The 21,368-nt window shown below is 39.3% G+C and overlaps 1 protein-coding gene across 3 annotated transcripts in view; it reads left to right on the plus strand.

Annotated features, from left to right (window-relative positions):
- LIN7A (lin-7 homolog A, crumbs cell polarity complex component) overlaps window positions 1-21,368 on the plus strand; it is a 127,615-nt gene that overhangs the window by 6,503 nt on the left and 99,744 nt on the right. The window contains exon 1 of one of the 3 annotated variants that reach the window (XM_073214806.1): window positions 19,093-19,269. The exons of the other annotated variants lie outside the window; for them this stretch is intronic. Within the exon in view, the coding sequence (XP_073070907.1) occupies window positions 19,224-19,269 (46 nt within the window). The 5' untranslated portion in view covers window positions 19,093-19,223. Of the gene's footprint in view, window positions 1-19,092; window positions 19,270-21,368 lie in introns of those variants that run through there. 3 annotated transcript variants of the gene reach the window in all.

Below are 21,368 nucleotides of genomic sequence, written 5' to 3' on the forward strand. Positions count from 1 at the left end.
ACAGTTTTAAAATTGAAAAGGAATTAAGAGATTAATGACAGAGCTTCCACAAACAGGAAAATAGATCTGGCATATACCTTTTAGTTTGGTGTGTCAGCCATCCAAGCCCTGAGAAGTATTTAGTGTGCTCCGATCATTTATGAAATTAATGTTTTTTTCAGGGATTGCAACTAGGGCTGGGTTATTTAGTAGGGAAAAAGGAGCATTTAGAGAGTAGCTTCAAATGAGAAGATGTATAGTGGGTATTAGCTATGCTATTAGCCCATACCTCATACCTCTTGTAGAGAGCTCTTTTCTTAGTTTTGTCATCAGTCTCTTAGGATGTAATCTTCATCTGGTCAGAGGCCATGTTGAATTTGTCTATGTGTAGCCCAACCATTGTCTGACATGGAGTTGGCACACTCTCAATATTTATTGGTTGATTGAATGAATGAATGAATGAGTAGAATTGATTTAGCCATTGTGGAAACATTTTTAATGCCAAAAATAAAAGCCTCCCAGCTAAGAATAATGTAAAAGTGGTGGATACCTTACTTTATCACTTTGCGTGTGTGTGTGTGTGTGTGTGTGTGTGTGTTCCATACTCCTGAAACTGGAATGCTCCCAGGGGCAAGATGGGATTTGAGGGGCTGGTGTGGTATTCATAGCCCTACTTCCATTGCTTGCATCCACCTGGTATCTCAACTTGTTAATTGAACCAAGTAAGGTAATGCGAGAATACAGCTGAAAAGGTTTAAAAAAAAAGTCAGGGGAAGGAGGGCCTGGCAGAATTTCCTGCTTGCACTCATGCACACACACGTACACACACTCACACACACATATATACACATGCTACCCTGCCTCATGTTTTGTTTTTTAACCACAAATGGGAGAATAGTAAAGCTATCTCCTGATAAGTAAATTAAAATGGATTCAACCTGAAGTGCCTCTGTGATTGGCAAATGTGAACATAACCTGAAAGAGTCATGTCGATGACACTGATGCTTTACTTCTGATCCAGGTGATAAGAGTTTTTTTGTTGACTGAGATTTTCTAAAGGAATCTGCCAGCTGAATTTGATAATAAAAGTAAATGTGCCCAAAGATGACTTGAAGAAAATTATGTTGAATTGAAATTTATTTTGAAGTTATTCCCAGATAGGTATTTATTTGTCTTCAGCAGAAAATTTAAGGCTTCTAATTTGAACTGGCGTCAGTTTCTCTTAGCAGCACTGTAGCTGTTCCAAGTCCACTTGGTCCAGATTTACCCAGTATGGTGATGGTTACGATATTTCAGTATAGAATCTGTTTTTTCCCTATCAAATAATTATCTTTAACCAAAAAATAACAGAATAACGGGACTCGTAGGACAGCAATACAATTTAAACCCCTAAATTAAATTGGGGGTGGGGAGCAGATTAGAACTAAATCTGTTTAACAGTAATGAGAGGATTGGGGATTGTGGCAGAGACTGCTGTAAGTTATTTCTGAGGATAATTAGAAAAGAGCAGTAATTACTGATAGACAAACATCTTGTCTTCCAAAAAGCCAAGAAAAATGTTTGAGAAAACTCAAGCCCAATCAACTCATTGTTGCCTCCTGGCAGAAAAATCTAAGGCATATTAATAGAAGAATGGGATATTTGCACTTAGGAAAGAACGTGGTGACCCCACGGAGCCTGCATGGTATCGCTAAGAACAGGTCTCATCCAACTTCAAGTGTGCGCCGAGACCATACTATACTCACCCCTCACGACTTTCATAGAAGCCTGGTGGAAAGCGAGTTATGCGAAGTGGATGATCACACTGCAGTGTTTGAAACACTATTCCAAGGCAGTTTGGTTTTCTGTCCTATTCGACATTATTACCAATCTTTTGATGAGGACCGTAGAAGATTTTTATTAGGTGACAAAACTAGGAGGTATAGCAAATGATTTTGCCAGTCACATCAATGTTGTAAAATTATACTCAGCTTGAACGGCAAATTTCAATAAGAAAAGGTAAAATTTAAATGTAAATAAATATGGTCTTCATTCATTCATTCACTTCTTCAGCAGGAAAAGGAAGGCAGCCCAGGCTATATACTGCTCCTGGTTATCTTGCCCAGTAAATACTGCTCCACTGGACTCCACTCAGCGACCTTGAAAGCCTTAGACAGCCCCATGCCTGGGTTGGGCTACCATGACTCAGTCTTGGCTCAGGCAGAGGTGGTTGAGAACAGTGAACAGGCATTCCAGGGTGAGCCTGCCCAGGTCTGGATCCCAGCTTTCACATTTACTAGCAAAGTTTCCATTCATAAAACAGTTTGCTAGTTCCAAAGTTACTACACTATTTTGAGTCACAGTTTTCTTACCTGTAAATTGGTAAATGATAAAAATAGCACTAACTTCATAGAATGTTCGGTTTAAATGAAGTGATATATATATAAAGTACTTAGAACAGGCTTGACACACAGTAACCACTCGACAATGATCTGATTTATTTCTTGGTCCTGGAAGTCTTGTACTCCCACCCTACTGCTGGGCGGTAGGTAAGGTATACTAAGAGGCAAGTATCATGCTTTTTTTGGTATTCTCTAGAACTAGGAAGCATTTGAAGATGCCTGGAGGTCAAAACAAAAAGTTTCCTGTATACACACCTAATTTGCCAACCCACTCTTTTCCCAAATCACTTCTTTCTTGATGCTTCAATAATACTTTTCCATAATTCTATTAGAGCACTTACCACACAAGGTTGGTTTTTTTTTCTTTTACACTGCAGTTACACTTACAACATTATTTATATTCATCTACATGTACCCATCATCTATCACAGTGCCTGAAAGATAACTGTTCAAAACTGTGCTGAATAAACTAATGGTTTGTCTTCACATATTGCATAGTTAAGGACGCAAAAGTAGGTAAGTGAGCAGAATACACAGGATGACAAATTTTTATTTGAAAAATTTCCTGTATTTATTCTGTTCAAAATTAGATAGGGTAGCTTCTGGGAATTCCTGAACATCCTATTACTGGATTATTGGCAATGGACAAGCCAAAGTCAAATGACAAATTGGAAATGTTACAGATGAACTTTATAATTCAGTAACTGTGTAGAATGGGGATTAGAGATTATGTAGATGTTTGGTGTTTTTATTTCATTCTACTTATATGCAGATATCAAAAGTGTACCAAATAGTGGACTGTGGAGAATATAACCAAGAGTGGCTTTCTGACTCCTTTGTAGTGCTGTTTCATTATAAAGCTTCATGTGATGCTGAGAGGGGCATATATGGGCCCGTCAGGGGTATGAGCTCTGGATCCACATGTCCGGGTTCAAATCCTACCTATGCCTGCCTCTTCCTAGCTATGAAACCTTGACCTGTTATTATTGTCTCTGTAGTTTAGTTTTCATCTGTAAAACTGAAAATAATAATAGCCTTTACATCTTAAAGTTGGTGTAAAAATGAACTGAGAAAGGATGCATGTGCTTAGAACACTGCTGGGTCCAGCGTAAGTGCTCAATACTGATTCTTCCCGACCTCTTCTCCCCAGGGCAGGTGTTTTCCCGGTGCAAAAAAATGAAGAGTGTGCAAGCTTCAGATTTAGACCCATATGGATTTGAATTGCAGTTTTGCCACTTCCTATCTATGGAAGCTTAAAATATTGCTAGCTCTCACCACATTAGAGTTCTTTCACTCTGAAGGTAGGAGTAATAACACCCACTTTGTATGGTGATACATTCCTTTGATCTTCTCTTAGCTATTCAAGAAAATGTGAATGAGAGTCTTCTTTGTGCTGCGAACCAAGTCAAGGGCAAGAGGTAGAGCTGGAGGGCTAGAGAAGATAGACATTAAACAGAGAGTTTCCGATAACATAGTTTGAGTATTGTACCGACAGCTCACACATGTCAGTCTGTATCGAGCCTTGAGGACCTGGAGCTTGTTAGGGACGGCAGACACAGAGGAGCTTGGGACGGTTTCAGAGAACACACAGACAGGTCGGAGGCACACCGGGAGGGCATGTTGCCCTGGACAAAAGGTAAAGAACTTTGTCCAGTGCTTGCAAGGCATGTATACTAATGTTGGTAAAGATTAATCTCAGTGATATATTTAAAAAGTCTAGCACAATTATTGGAAATAGCAGGCATTGAATAAATAGTTCTGCTTATTATAAAGGATAGTTTTTAATTTCTTAGCACTAAAGATCAAAATACCCATAGAGAGAATTCTAAGAAAGGACTAGCAGCAGTCTGTTCCCCTTCCCAGTGCTGTGGCAGTGAACTCAGAGATAATGACTGTGACAGTCAGATTGCCTTCCAGTGATGTTAATGACAGACAAAACTTTATAGACCTGGAATACTGACAGGCTCATATGAAGGAGTGAAAATTGACAATAGTACCTCAAACCTCCTTTCTTTAGTCTTTGCCTCCAAGTGGCTTAAGTGAGTAGGATCTCAGAATGTAGCCGAACCTGAATTTCAGGTATGAAGAAAAAACTGTGACTTATTTTTTTAAGATTAGTTCCAAATGTCCTGAAGTACATAAACACACTCTTCTTACCCATTCATCATATAAATACATGCCCTGATATTTTAATATGAATTTCAATGGCCCAAGTAAAGTGTAAATGTCTAGGATTAAATGTGGAAAAGATATTCCACCTATGTAAAACTTATAAATAACTGAAGCCCGAAACTTGTTAATTTTAAACCATTTTTAACCGAAAAATACAGGATTCATTTATTTTCTTTCTTCGATACAGTGTGTGTTCTCTAGGAAATGGGAGTTTGGTAAAGGAGGAGTGGAAGATAAAACAAGGCAGTAAAACAGTACATATTACTGAAGGGATGATGTCTTGCCAATGGGTTTCAGCCCCAGGCATGTTCGCTATGGATTCAGCATGACCAAAGAAATTGACAGCAAAACCTTCTTTGGGGTGAAAGGGTTTATTACCTGGCTTGTTTTCCTGGCGGTAGGTCAAGCATCCGGGCACAGCTCTGGGCCGAGCTCTCTCTACAGCCAACAATAGCTTATTGCCTAAAGGTGTGGAAGTGGCAGCCCAGCAACAGGCCAGTTACATCATCAGGTGGTTTAAATTCAGTGAGGATCCTGGCCATAGGAGCCCCAACTTCCCCACAGATGATATATTTATTTGGATGGCTTAAAAGGAAATTCTGCATCACTCCAGCTTCTGAGACCTATTTTAGTTAGTTGAAGCTGACAGAGACATACCTCTGGATAAATGAGGTATTCTGCGTCATGAGACACTTATTTCTTCTGATGTCACACATTTTCCTAGCTTTGCCAATTGATAATTGTGAAGAGCCAAGTGTTAAGATGGGTGTACGTCATGAACTGTAGGCTTGCGTCACTCCCCGTCTCATACATGTACTGAAGCCCCAGCCCCTAAGGGGATCCTGTTTGCAGGTGGGGCCATTGGAAGGTAATTAGGTTTAGATGAGGTTATGAGGGTGGGGCTCCCATGAAGGAATTCTAAGAATACTCTCTGTCTTGGCCACACAAATATACATCCAGAAGGCAGATGTCTGTGAGCCAGGAAGGGAACTGACTGTGCTGGCACCTTGATTTTGAACATCCCAGTCAAAAAAATAAATTGTTTTTCATTCTTTGGTGTTTTGTTCTAGCAATCCGAGCTAAGACAGTGAGCGCTCATCGCCTGATCTTGGCATCAGCAATCCTCACTCCTAAGTAGTGGAACGAATTAGCCACGGGCAAGATTGGTTATACATAGATATATGCTAGGGTATGCGCAATTTCCTGCTTAGTTTTATTTTTCGCTCCTCTGGGTTTAGAAAACTCTCTCTTACATATACTAACAAGCTTTCAAAGCTTCTTCTCTTGGATTGCTCTCCATTATGTTCACAGCTTTAAAAGAGAATACATTTCATTGTTTTTTTTCTTAAAGGTTTCTCCTGAGTACTTTTCAAGAGGAGATTTCCTATTTATAAATTATATATTTTCCAAGTGTAAGGGAGCTCTAATGAACTGTCTTATAGTCAAATAATATTTTATTGATCTTTACTGATGAATGTACGCCTGTCCTTATCTTATTGTGAGTCTTTCTTTTGTTGTTTGTGAGAGTCCCAGGGCTGACAGTATACTCACTTAATTTATCACAGTTGTCCTTCAAACAAATGTACTTCCAATGGCTCCCACCCATCCTTTGAGCTATTGTTGTACCTATGCTATAAGCCCATAATTCATTACTACTCATTTTGCTTTAAACCAGGGGTCACAAACTATAGCCACCAAATCAAATCCAGCCTGTGAGCTAAAAATGTTTTTTTTTTTTAATGGTTGGCAAAACTCAAAAGGAGAATATTATGTGACACAATGAAAATCCATTTACCTTCAAATTTCAATGTCCATAGTAAAGTTTCAGTGAAACACAGGGGTGTGCGTTCCTTTACGTACTGTCTACGGCTGTTTTTTCACAAGGGCAGAGTTGAGAGCTGAGCAGCTGTGACAGAGACCCTGTGGTTTGTAAAGCCTGCACTATTTGTTATCTGGCTCTTCACAGAAAATGCTTGCTGGCCTCTGCTTTTAAAGCATTAGAAAAATAAAGAAGAGAAAGTAGCTTGTATTTCCCTTCAGTCTAACCTGCTGAGGGCCTCCACTGCCAACTTTTGGTCTTCTTTCCCCTGTGTCCCCGATGGCTGTCTCTGGCTCTCTGCCTTCCCCAGGGGCAGGGGACTTCAGTAGTGTTTGCATAGGATCCTGGAACTGGGGCTGATTTCCACATTCTTCTCCCTCTCTCTTTGGGGTAGAAGGTTTTTCTCTTTTATCTTCTCCCCATTGTTATGGGTCTTTACCTCTAATATTGGCTCTGGTCCCTTCTTTCTTATGAGCTTGCAGTGAAAGTTTGTGGGAAACAGCCTGTGGGAATTGGCCTCTCCCAGAGGTCCTATACTTTCTTGCAAGCTCGCACTTGGATTTTCATCCATTTGTTAGAAACTGCAGCTGAGTTCTTCTTATCCCCCTGGGTGGCACCCAGGGTCTCTTCCACATGTGCTTGCTTCTCCTCTTTGCTTGGAGGGGTTTCTATATCCTATACTATTACTGTTTTGCAAATTTAACTCATTCTGTGTGGGCTGTAATTCACATTAACTTGGTTGAGTCGGAAATTGTGTTCTCAGTTGGGAAAACAGACTTTGAAAGCATTTCTGAAGCCTGGTTAACTTTTGGTAGTTATTTGAACATCTGAACAGTTATTTGGTTAGACAGACTGTCTTTATGTTATTGCTCATATTTCAAATTAAATTCCAATTTAAAGACTAATTTGAGTGAAACTGTAATATGCCAGACTGAGCTAACACAGAACCTCTCCCATTACAAACATTAAGACATGCCAGATAAAATCTCACAATTAAAAAACTACAGCTTAGATTGCAAGTGAGAAAGCATAATTTCCAGGTACCAGAAATGAAAAGGACAGTGAAGGCTGGCACGGTGGTGGTATTGAGCTGACATCTTTTTAGACGTAGAGAGTGGCACGGCACTGCCAGGGTTCTGTGCAGTCCCAGACTTAGAAACCCCATGGCTGGGGGCAAAGTAGGAACTGGGGGTGAGGCATTAGATCTGAACTATAACCACATCTAAAAATTCATTGCTTAGCTTAGAGACTGTACATATGCCACAGAGTTAGTTCAGGAAAGCTTCTCCCAAACAATTTACATAAAATGAATCCAAGGCTAGGACAGACTAGAGGAAGTGAAATGAAAAGACAACACTCTTAAGAAACATCTAGCTACGTCAGTTTCTTACAGAACAAACAATCCCTCCCAAAGGTGTGCTCACAATTAAACATAAGAAACATGAGAAGGAGAGAGAGCATGGGAGTGGGGCAGTGTCTAACAAACCAGCATGTGAATGAGCCCTGTGTTTTAGGCGGAGGGAGCAGAAATTCAGAAACAAGGTAGGTTTGTAGAGTGAAAAGATCTTGATAGAGAAGAAATCAGAAAGCAACTATAAAATAAGCATACTTATAATTATGTAAAAACAATTTTTTAAAGGAATAGATACTATAAGGAAAGAACATGACACTGAAAAAAATAATAGACAAATTTGGAAAAGATTAGGAAAATAGAAAACGCTGAAAGATTTCTTTAAAAATAAAATGACATTTAAATCATTAAAATGTTGAAATCCTTGAAAATTTATAAGAATAGAATACATTTTTGTGTATTCACAAAAGGAAAAGAATCACTTAAATACCAGCATTTTCACTTTATCTGATGATATAGGCTTAAATTAGAAATGATTGTTGAACCTGAAAGGAAGCTCTTGTTGGTTAAGTATTAAAAAGTTGGTCCAGGGGGAGGGGGACTTCTTGTTTGTTCGGTTTTGATTTTCTGAGATATTAATCTTATCACATCATCCTTGCATTAAACTCTTCAGTGGCTTCCCCTTGTCCAGCATTCATAATATATCTTAATATGTTCCATATTTTATTAGCTGACCATATGCCAATTATTTATTTGAATATGGCCTTTCCCCCTTACTCTTCATGTCCCAGAGGCCTAGAAAGCAGCTTGGTACATTGCAGGTGTTCAATAGATCTTTGTTGAATGAACAAATAAAGTCAGAGTCTGGGCAGTATTGCTTTCTTTGTGGAGAGCTGTTCCCTCCCTCTTCTTCCCTTTCCTGGCAAACTACTTGTCCTAGCATTCAGCTTTCAGATTCTCAAGAAGCCTTTTCTGGTTCCCTCAGCCTCATTTAGGTCACTCTGTTTTATGCTTGTATAGCACCTTTATGATGCCCTTTGGTAAATTCACTCAGCAAATGTTTTCTGAGTGCCCAGCACATCCCAACCCCTGTTCTCAGCCCTGGGAATGCCGCAGTGAACACTACAGGCGAAATCTCAAATCTTGGGAAGTTTATTTTCTAATGGGCTGGGGGTGGAGGGCAGGCAAGAAGTAAGTAAACACATAGGCACAGTGCAGTTCATAGACTGGTAAGGAACCGGAGGTCCCGTGAACAGAATGACAGGGGTGACGGGACTGAGGAGGGAGGGGAGGCACTTTTATGTAGGGGAGCAGGGCAGTCCTCGTGTATTGGATGTTTTTAAAGAGGTTGACAAATAAATAAAGAGTTGGTGCCCAGGATAACTAGGGGAAAATGGCCCCATCAGAGAAAAGAGCCAGGGTAAATGCCTTAAGTAAAAAATGTTCCAGAAGAATCTAGGAACAGCAGTGAGCCCAGTGAGGTTGGAGCATAGCACAAAAGGGAAAGGGCAGTAACAGATGAATTCAGACAGATCTTCCTCTTTTTCTTTTAATTTTTTTGACAAGTGATGCCATTTTAGTCTTTGCAGTTACCACTAGATGGGCAGGCCGAACGGGTAAGGGGCTGGGTGCGGGTTCTGGCCTTGCCACCACCAGTCCTGGCGGTGCAGGTGACTGAAATGACTGAAGGTGCAGCCCCCAGGCGGCCGGGAGGGGGCGCCAGGCCCTGCACAGGCCACCCCTGGACGTGCGCCCTGGCCGGAGCTGCGAGGTTGTCACTGATTCCAGGATATCCGGAACTAGCCCTTCGCAAGGCTGCTGGGCCTGGAAGCCCCTTTGTCAAGGCTCGGTGGTGGTGGGGGTCCACCCCAGGGGGAGGGTCCACCCCAGTCCGGGGATCCAACCTCGGGGCCCGGGCTTCCACAGTTCCATGGTCACAGCCTGGAGACTTGTCCAGCCCAGCCAGCTCTGCAGAAGGCCAGCACCCAGCACCCAGGGCAGCGACAGGAAGGACCCCCACCCAGCAGACAGGTCAGCACGCAGAAGCCCTGTGTAATCTGCCACCAGCAGCTACCCCTGTGGCTGCTGAGCCACCTCGGCCCTGCCAGGCGTGTTTGTGGAACCGAGTTGAGCCCTGGAGGGAGGCCCCTGGGACCATGGACCAGTCGAGGCTGAGGCTTGCTTTTTCAAGGACTTGCCTTTACTCCAAGATACTAACGCCACAGAAGGGATTTTAGTTTGAACAGGCCCTCTCTGCTATGCTGACCGTAGCCCGTTAGAGTTCACGCATGATAGTCAGTAATTATAAGACTCCAGATCAGAGATTGGTGGTTGGGTCCCAGCAATAGCTGGGAAGGTGATAAGTGGTTAAATTCTAGATGCATTGGAAGATTAAGCTAGCAGGATTTGATGGAAGATTGAATATAAGGTGTGAGAGAAATAAAGCAGAGGATGATGGATCAGGCCTGTGGACTGAGTATCTGTAAAGATGAAGCTTCACTTGACTGAGGCTGGGAATACCACAGGGCAAGGGGTGATGTCCAGCAGAAATACAGATTTTTGGACATGGTGAGATATTTATTAGGTGCATAAATGAAGAGTTTTAAGTTGGCAGCTGTAAACGAAAGCCTGGAACTCAAGGGAAACGTCCAAGAAACAGATATAAATATGGGAATTATCAACTACAGGTGGTATTTAAAGCCATCTGGATGATGAAAAGACAGAGTCTGATGACTCAGCTCTGGGTAATTCCAACATTTAGAGGTTGAGAAGATGAGGAAGCACAGCCAGGGAAGAAAATTCGAAAGGAGTAGTGATCAGAGGCCACGTCAATGTCTTTGAAGAAGATGGCAAGGATTATTGGGTGCAGTGCTCATGGTGAGGTAAGATGTCTGGGCACCTTCCACTGAGTGTAGCAGTGTGGTGGTCCCTGGTGGTTCTGGCAGTTTGTTGAAATAACAGGTGAAAGCTTCATTGGAATGAATAGGTACAGCAGGGGATGGGAACAGACATTTAAGAGACAGTATGAGCAGCTTTTGGAGAACTTTTGCTTTCTAAGGTAACAGAGAAATAATACAGTAGCCAAAGGGAGATACAGTGTTCAACATCCTTGAAACTCTTGTGTCTGTAAGAATGGCAAGAACTATATGCTGGGGTAACAACTATGTCCATCTTGTTGACTGCTTTGTGGTTAGTACAATGCTTGACCCAAAGCAGTTGGACAGTTGAGTATTTCTGGCACAAATAAGTACCGTTTCAGTTAAAATTATAACCCCAAATTTATTGTGGTTTAGAAATATTTTTGGTAGTTGTTGCTTTTCCTTTGAAATTGGACCAGAATCTGTATTTTGACATTGGTAAAAAATGGTCACAGATAATATTATCATTCCACATCTGCTCACCGATTCCCCAGCTGATTCAATTGTACAAAGAACCACATACTGCCTTTATTTCAGAAAAATACAAAAAACACAAAAAAAATAATGTGACATAGTAATTTGTTAAAAATATTTGGTGCAGGTATCTTTAATCATCTCTACAGAGTTTTTTTTTAAACCATGGATAAAAATGAAGTAAATATATTTTTCTTCAGAAAAACAGACTGATTTAAATTTGGGGAGCATCAAGAAACCATTAAGTCTTTAAAATAGTTGCATGTGAAAGGTCGATTCATTGCTAAAAGATGGTACACATATATTTGATGAAATACATTTATCTGATATGAGGATGAGCAGTTGTTCTAAAGATCCTAAGCTTCCCATTTGGAGAGCTGCAGAGATGAATGAAGTCATGAAACATGTATGCTGCAGATAGGGGCAGGTAGCTTGTTTGATGGTAATAGAGAGTGTTTGAAAATTTTGAGCAGGGAAGTGAAGTGATCTGAGCTGTTTATTTATTAACTAGTATGAAAATTGGTTGCAGGATTGAATGTAGGGGGAAGATCGGTACTTTACAAACATTACTTTGGGAGATTTTATTGTGTGATCCTTAAAAAAAGGTTCCATGGTAAAATGAATTAGTAAATACCAGCTTTACCAAAACACTAAGTTAAACAAGCAAAGAGTTGTTTCTTTACTGTAGTCTATGATATAGTTTCTGAATCTCCAAGTCATATGGAATAGTCAAGATCATGGAGCTCTTTGTTGAAGAAGCCCTGTAATTCTTGGGAACATTTGACAATTTGGGGCTGTTTTATTTGAGGAGGACTTATGGGAATGGAAAGGAAGAAAGGGATGATAATGGGTATGCCTTAGTGACTAGCAGGTGGTGAAAATAGGGAAAAGAAAAAGTCAGCAAAGGAGAAACATGTTGGTCCACAGAGTCGATGAGCTTAGCTTAGCACTTACACAGGCTTTAAGATGCTGGGAGGACAACTAAGTAAGTGCGGGAGTTCTGACCTGGTAAAGTGTCTGAGACTGGAAGTACGCTTCAGCCGCATGGACATTATATAGCATATAGTGCTGGAGAATAATCTTGAAATGAGTAGAGCATGAATTAGGAATATTGGAAAAGTAATAGGCACAGATTTTTTTTCAGAAAAAAGTGCAGTCTAGACCAGAAGAATAGCTTTCGAAAAGTTTCAGCAGCTCATCCATGAGAGTAGGCACTTTTTTTTCACTATGAGAAGCATCACTTTCAGTATTAAGACTGAAAGAGAGAAAGGAAACCTAAATGTAAAAAATGGTTTTCTGTTCAGCATATTCACCGTGCAAGAAAGTGTGCTGCCTCCTGAAGAAATCCTGACATCTTCAGGACCCTTAGGCACTCTGGGTCTTCTGGCAAGTCGGGAATTGCTAACTGCTTTAGCTTTGCCATCCTCTCTGCATTATTTCATGATGACCCATTGTGTCCACATCTTTCCCTGACGTTCTCAGAGGTCTGTCTCCTGGGACTTCCTGGGAACTGCCATCTGCAAAGAACTTATCTGTTGCTCAGAACTGCTTGTCAGTACTTGCAGGGGTACCATGAAAAGTGTAGGCATTTGTAGAATGGCTGGAAGACTGAATAAGCATCACCCCAGGAAGAAAATTTTTAAAAAATCAGAAAATTGAGATAAAATAAGGTAAAACACAATATGTCCTTTGTTGTATTAACATCTTTTGCATAACGAGGGCTACCTGCATTTATGTTTAGAAGGAATTGCATAGAGCAAAACATGTAAATGGCATCTTCAAGGTCAGAATGTGGAGTTTGGAAGAAAAATACGGAGCAGATGGTAAGCTCATAGGAAAAATAAATCAGCCAGCTCTCCCCAGATGGTCACCTTTATACTGTTTTTTTTTTTGTAGCTTGTGAATTAGGCACCTGTGTTTTCTTCAACTTACTTCTTGCCATATGAGTTCTTGCATTTGACATTTTATTTGCAAATAAAAACAATAAATCCTGATTTTTTTTCCACTCAAGACTCCCCGTGTTTCTTATTCTTTTTTTTTTGAATGACATAATACATTCATATTCTGGAATTCTTAAAATACTTATTTGAGTTTTACAAATTATTGGCTGGTATGACAATAGAAATGCAAATATAATGATTTAACTTCAATGGATTTCTTTTTGCATTGTTCAGGAGATAGGTTTAAGTAACTTTTAATATCCATTCCATTTTAAAGTATATGTTACGTTTTTTCTCATGGAAGGTATTTTTAAAGAAGATCTATGATTCATAATAATACCATATTGGTTTCATATCTATTTTTTATTATTTTTATTTTATATATATATATTTTATTAAGGTATTATTGATATACACTGTTATGAAGGTTTCACATAAAAAAACAATGTGGTTACTACATTCACCCATATTATCGAGGCCCCCCACCCCATACCCCATTGCAGTCACTACCCATCAGTATAGTAAGATGCCACAGAGTCATTATTTGCCTTCTCTGTGCTACACTGTCTTCCCCATGACCCTCCCCCCCAACACACAATGTGTGCCAATCATAATACCCCTCAATCCCCTTCTCCCTCCCTCCCCACTGGTCCTCCCTCACCCCTCCCCTTTGGTAACCACTAGTCCCTTCCTGGAGTCTGTGACTCTGTTGCTGTTTTGTTCCTTCAGTTTTGCTTTGTTGTTATACTCCACAAACGAGGGAAATCATTGGGTATTTGTCTTTCTCTGCCTGGCTTATTTCACTGAGCATTTCCTCCAGCTCCATCCATGTTGTTGCAGATGGTAGGATTTGTTTCTTTCTTATGGCTGAGTAGTATTCCATTGTGTATATGTACCACATCTTCTTTATCCGTTCATCTACTGATGGACACTTAGGTTGCTTCCATATTTGGCTATTGTAAATAGTGCTGCAATAAACATAGGGGTGCATATGTCTTTTTGAATCTGAGAAGTTGTATTCTTTGGGTATATTCCAAGCAGTGGGATTCCGGGGTCAAATGATATTTTTATTTTGAGGTTTTTGAGAAACCTCCATACTGCTTTCCACAATGGTTAAACTAGTTTACATTCCCACCAGTAGTGTAGGAGGGTTCCCCTTTCTCCACATCCTTGACAGCATTTATTGTTTCTTGTCTTTTGGATGTTGGCCATTCTAATTGGTGTGAGGTGATATCTCATTCTGGTTTTAATTTGCATTTCCCTGATAATTAGTAGTGTGGAGCATCTTTTCATATGCCTGTTGGTGACCTGAATTTCTTCTTTGGAGAATTGTCTTTTCATATCCTCCACCCATTTTTTAATCAGATTATTTGCTTTTTGGGTGTTGAGGCATGTGACTTCTTCATATATTTTGGATGTTAACCCCTTGTCAGATATGTCATTTACAAATATATTCTCCCATACTGTAGGGTGCCTTTTTGTTCTGTTGATGGTGTCCTTCGCTGTACAGAAGATTTTTAGTTTGATGTAGTTTCATGTGTTCATTTTTGCTTTTGTTTCCCTTGCTCGAAGAGAAGCATTAAGAAAAAAGTTGCTCACATTTATATTCAGTAGATTTTTGCCTATATTGTCTTCTAAGAGTTTTATGGTGTCATGACTTACGTTCAGGTGTTTGATGCATTTCAAGTTTACTTTTGTGTATGGGGATAGACTAAAAGCTGTCCAGTTTTGTCAACACCAGTTGTTGAAGAGGCTGTCATTTCCCCATTGTATGTCCATGGCTCCTTTACCATTATTAATTGACCATATATGCTTGGGTTTATATCTAGTCTCTCTAGTCTGTTCCATTTTTCTATGGGTCTGTTCTGTGCCAGTACCAAATTGTCTTGATCACTGTGGCTTTGTAGTAGAGCTTGAAGTTGGGGAGCTTAATCCTCCCAGCTTTATTCTTCCTTCTCAGGATTGCTTTGGCTATTCAGGGTCTTTTGTGGTTCCATACAAATTTTAGAACTATTTGGTCTAGTTCATTGAGGAATGCTGTTGGTATTTTGATGGAGATTGCACTGAATCTGTAGATTGCTTTAGGCAGGATGGCCATTTTGACAATATCAATTCTTCCTATCCATGAGCATGGGATGTGTTTCCATTTCTTGGTATTTTCTTTAATTTCTCTTCTGAGTGTCTTGTAGTTTTCCAAGTACAGGTCTTTCACTTTTTTGGTTAGGTTTACTCCTAGGTATTTTATTCTTTTTGATGCAATTGTGAATGGAATTGTTTTCCTGATTTCTCTTTCTGCTAGTTCATCATTAGTGTCTAGGATTACAACAGATGTCTGTGTATTAATTTTGTATCTTGTAACTTTGCTGAATTTAGATATTAGATCTAATAGTTTTGGAGTGGATTCTTTATGTTTTTTTATGTACAATATCATGTCATCTGCAAACAGTGACAGTTTAACTTCTTCTTTGCCAATCTGGATGCCTTTTATTTCTTTGTGTTCTCTGATTGCCATGGCTAGGACCTCCAGAACTATGTTGAATAAAAGCAGGGAGAGTGGGCATCCTTGTCTTGTTCCTGATCTTAGGTGAAAAGCTTTCAGCTTCTCACTGTTAAGGACAATGTTGACTGTGGGTTTGTCATATATGGCCTTTATTATGTTGAGGTACTTGCCCTCTATACCCATTTTGTTGAGATTTTTTATCATGAATAGATGTTGAATTTTGTTGAATGCTTTTTCAGCATCTATGGAGATGATCATGTGGTTTTTGTCCTTTATGTTGATGTGGTGGATGATGTTGCTGGATTTTCTGATATTGTACCATCCTTGCGTCCCTGGAATAAATCCTTCTTGATCATGATGGATGATCTTTTTGATGTTTTTTTGTATTCAGTTTGCTAATATTTTGTTGAGAATTTTTTGCATCTATGTTCATCAGGAATCTTGGTCTGTAATATTCTTTTTTTGTAGTGTCTTTGCCTGGTTTTGGTATTAGAGTGATGCTGGCCTCATCGAATGAGTTTGGAAGTATTCCCTCCTCTTCTACTTTTTGTAAAACTTAAAGGAGAATGGTTATTAGGTCTTCAGTAAATGTTTGATAAAATTCAGTGGTGAATCCATCTGGTCCAGGAGTTTTGTTCTTGGGTAGTTTTTTGATTACCAATTCAATTTCATTGCTAGTAATTGGTCTGTTCAGATTTTCTGTTTCTTTCTGGGTCAGCTTGGAAGGCTGTATTTTTCTAGAAAGTTGTCCATTTCTTCTAGGTTATCCAGTTTGTTGGCATATAATTTTTCATAGTATTCTCTAATACTTCTTTGTATTTCTGTGGTGTCCGTAGTGATTTTTCCTTTCTCATTTTTGATTCTGTTTTTATGTGTAGACACTCTTTTTTTCTTGATAAATCTGGCTAGGGGTTTATCTATTTTGTTTTTTCCTTGAAGAACCAGTTATTGCTCTCATTGATTCTTTCTATTGTTTTATTTTTCCCGATTCTATTTATTTCTGCTCTAATCTTTATTATGTCCCTCCCTCTACTGACTTTGGCCCTCATTTGATCTTCTTTTTCTAATTTTGTTATTTGTGAGTTTAAACCTTCCATATGGGATTGTTCTTCTTTCCTGAGGTTGGCCTGTATTGCAGTATACTTCCTTCCTGGCACGGCCTTCACTGTGTCCCACAGATTTTGCAGTGTTGAATTATTGTTGTCATTTGTCTCCTTGATCTCTGTTTTTCTTTGGTCATTGATCCATTGGTTATTTAGGAGCCTGTTATGAAACCTCCATGTGTTTGTGGGATTTTTCATTTTCTTTGCATCATTTATTTCTAGTTTCATACGTTTGTGACCTGAGAACCTGGATGGTAGAATTTCAGTCTTTTTGAATTTATTGATGCTCTTTTTGTGGCCTAGTACATGATCTATTCTTGAAAATGTTCCATGTGCACTTGAGAAGAGTTCTGTAGATGTCTGTTAAGTCCATCTGTTCGAATGTGTTGTTCAGTGCCTCTGTCTCCTTACTTATTTTCTGTTGGGTTGATCTGTCCTTTGGAGTGAGTGGAGGGTTGAAGTCTTCTAGAATGAATACATTGCATTTTTTTTCCCCTTTTAATTCTGTCAGTATTTGCACATATATAGGTGCTCCTGTGGTTCATAGATATTTATAATGGTTATACCCTCTTGTTCGATTGACCCCTTCATCATTATGTGTCGTCCTTCTTTGTCTCTTGTTACTTTATTTGTTTTGAAGTCTATTTTGTGTGATACAAGTACTACAACTCCTGCTTTTTTCTCCATATTAGTTGCGTGGAATATCTTTTTCCATCCCTTCACTTTTAGTCTGTGTATATCTTTGGGTTCGAAGTGAGTCTCTTGTAGGCAGCATATAGATGGGTCTTGTTTTTTTATCCGTTCAGTGACTCTATGTCTTTTGATTGGTGCATTCATACCATTTACATTTAGGTTGATTATTGATATGTGTGTATTTATTGCCATTGCAGGCTTTAGATTTGTGGTTACCAAAGGTTCAAGAGTAACTTTCTTACTATCTAAGAGTCTAACTTAACTCACATAGTATGCTATTACAAACACAATATAAAGGTTCTTCTTTTTTTTCTTCCTCCTCCATTCTTTATATATTACGTATTATATTCTGTACTCTTATTACGTATTATATTCTGTACTCTTAGTCTATCCCTTGACTTACTTTGGGGGTAGTTGATTTAATTTTGCATTTGCTTAGTAATTAATTGTTCTACTTTCTTTACTGTTGTTTTATTACTCCTAGTTAACAGCTGTTTAGCCTTAGGAGCACTTTCTTCATAGCATTCCCTCCAAAACACACTGTAGAGATGGTTTGTGGGAGGTAAATTCTCTCAGCTTTTGCTTATCTGGAAATTGTTTAATCTCTCCTTCAAATTTAAATGGTAATCTTGACGGGTAGAGTATTCTTGATTCAAGGCCCTTCTGTTTCATTGTATTAAATACATTGTGCCACTCCCTTCTGGCCTGTAAGGTTTCTCTGAGAAGTTTGATGATAGCCTGGTGGGTTTTCCTTTGTATATGATCTTATTTCTCTCTCTTGCTGCTTTTAATAGTCTGTCCTCATCCCTGATCTTTGCTATTTTAGTTATTATATGTCTTGGTGGTGTTGTCCTTGTGTCCCTTGTGTTGGGAGATCTATGGATCTCCATGGCCTGAGAGACAATCTCCTTTGCCAGATTGGTGAAGTTTTCAGCAATTACCTCTTCAGAGACACTTTCTGTCTCTTTGTCTCTCTCTTCTTCTTTCTGGTACCCATCTAATATGAATATTGTTCTGTTTGGATTGGTCACACAGTTCTGTCAGTATTCTTTCATTCCTAAGATCCTTTTTCTCTCTGTGCCTCAGCCTCTTTGTATTCCTCTTCTCCAATTTCTATTTCATTTATTATCTCCTCCACCATATCTAATCTGCTTTTAATACCCTCCATTGTGTTCCTCAACAATTGGATCTCCATCCTAAATTCGTTCCTGAGTTCTCAAATATTTTTCTGTACCTCCAGGAACATGTTCATAAATTTTATTTTGAAATCTCTTTCAGGAAGATTTATTAGTTCAGTTTCAATTGATCCTTTTTCTGGAGTTGTTGAGATTTTCCTTTGAACCAGGTTGCTTTCACGTGTCATATTCGTATGTGGCGCCCCCTAGTACCAAAAAGCTCTATTCCCTGGAGCTGCTCAGCCCCTGGAGAGATGTTGGGTGTTGCTGGGGAGTGGTATTGGTGCCTGGGGGGAGGAAAGAGCTGTTTCCTGCTTCCTGGCTACTATGCTATCTCTACTGCTAGAACCACTGGACCAAACACGGAGGTGTAAGATTCTGTGCTTTTCATTTGTAGCTGCTGTAGGTGGAGCTTCCTTCTGGCTGGCCTGAAGCCAGTGCAGGGTTTGCTGGTTTGTGAGTCAGGTGCAGACTGGCCAGGAGCAAGGTGCAGCAGGCTGCATATCACGGTGGGGGGCCCTTGGAGCTGCATAATCAGCTAGGGTGCTGGAGTGCCTGAGGATTCTGAAAGTTGCCAACCTGCTGGGCAGAGTGCACATGGACAAATCTGTTTACCTGTCCTTTCTCCTGAGCAATAAGCTGTGTGCTATCCTTGCACCTTTAGTAGTCCTGTTGCTGTTAGAAAGTCTCTCAGACTGCCTGCCCAGATCAGCTGGATATGGACCCTTGTTTTCAACAAGCAACTGGAATCTCAGTGTTTCTAGGTATTCCACCTGTCTTAGCTTTCCAACCCCCACTAATCACCAGAGCCCCATGCTATGTAGGTTTGTGCTCCCAGAGCAGATCTCCAGAGCTAGGTGTTCAGCAGTCCCAGGCCTCTGCTCCCTCCCTGCTCTCTTTCTCTTCCTCCTGCCAGTGAGCTGGGGTGGGGGAAGGGCTTGCGTCCTGCCAGGTCATGGCTTTGGTACATTACCTGTTCTGTGAGGTCGATTATTTCCTCCAGGTGTATGCAGTCTGGTGCAGCCTTCTTTCCTGTTGCTCTTTCAGGATCAGTTATATTAATTATATTTTCATATTATATGAAGATTTAGGAGGTCTCTGTCTCACCTCTCACACTGCCATCTTTAATTCTCTCGTCCTGGTTTCATATCTATTTAAATTGAAAATATTCCTTGTTGATTGTCACATGTTAAGCTCATCATCTACCCCCATACATGAGAAGAATATAATGGCTTTAAATGAACAATGATATTCAGGTAAAGAATGTGCTTCTCACAGTTATTGCTTTCAAACTTTATGGCATTAGAACTGCCTTTCTGTTACTGAAATGTTAGATAAGGATAGGAAGGCTGCTTCTGTCAGTGCCCAGTAAACCAACACAATAGTTTCCTTTTTTCCTTTGAATGGTTTATACATGTTAATAAGTACTGACACTGAGATGTATGTGGGAGAAAAGGGATTGCTAAGAGAGACATAATATATTTTTTTCTTTATCTGTTAGAGATACCCTTGATAAATGTAGCAGAAGAATAAATATATTTAAGGTGTTAATAAAATGTGATGAAGTATTTGCGCATGAGTTAAAGTATTCACTGTATTTGTAATTAGAGATAAGATAAAACTGCTCAGTAAATTATGGCAGGAGTGGTTTATGTTAATATCACTTAAAAAATAATGCCTTTCAAATTAAACTTGTTTATGAGTGAGCAATTTATCTTGCATTAAAAGAAATGGGAATTCATACTCAGAATAAAGAATTGGGATTTTGCTTATCTTGTTCAAAAGATAAAACAAAACTAAGCTTATTTTATTTACTATTCTTTCAAGTGGAATAAAACCAAGCTATTTACTATAAATTCAATGCCTTGTTAAATAAGTCATTCCAAGTTTATTGCATGTGCCTGTTTATTTTGAGTCAATTAGATCCTAATGACTTATGAACTAGGAAAAGTACAAGTATAATATTAAGGACATCTAGTGGTCTATGGGATGGAACTGTTTTCATCTGACAAGAAAATAATTAAATTATTTTGTGATCTAATACGAGGTTGCAGCATTGATTTTTACCCAGTTAAATGTTTTACTTGTGAATTTTAAAATTAATTCTTCATTCTTATCATCTACAACCCAACCTCCAAATTTTATCTCCTAGAATTTCCTTAAGATTACATATAAAAAAAGTTTCTGATATATCTTCATGTATGGAAAGACTGAATTATGATTATAGAGTCAGAATGCAGTCTTTTGTATACATACAGAATACAGCATATGCAGAGTAGCATTGAACGAATCAACCCTATTCCAAAATATTTCCTCCATCTCTGGGCGGGTATTTTCTTTTGGCTTATTTATTTATCCAATAAATATTGAATGCCCATCATGTTACAGGACTTAGACAGGGCATAGATTTCAAAGAACAAAAAAAAAACAATCATGGTTCTTGTTCTCATGAAGCTTATGATGTACAAGTGAGACAGTAGCCAAATAATCATGGAGATACATATGTAAAAGTACAATTATGATAAGTATTAGGAAGTAAAGATAGATGGCACAGTTAAAGGACCATGGCACATAGTGGACATTTACTAGTAGGTGGTGATATTTGTTGGCTGAATTATGAACAAGTAAGTGACTGGAAGGGATAACATGGAGAATTGCCCTGAGGAGGGTATGTGTGACCTGATATCTGAAGCATGAATAAGCATTTCAGTTAGTAAAGAGTGTAGGAAAGAGAATCTAAAACGAAAGGAAAAACAAGGCAAGGTAGAACATGACAGATGGAGCCAGTAATAAGAGTTAAAATGGAATATGATGCCAGAAGAAGCTGGAGTGGTTGGTTTTTATTCATAACAGCATGATTGTC

The sequence above is a fragment of the Manis javanica genome, chromosome 10 (genome assembly GCF_040802235.1).
Source record: "Manis javanica isolate MJ-LG chromosome 10, MJ_LKY, whole genome shotgun sequence".
Taxonomy (NCBI): domain Eukaryota; kingdom Metazoa; phylum Chordata; class Mammalia; order Pholidota; family Manidae; genus Manis; species Manis javanica.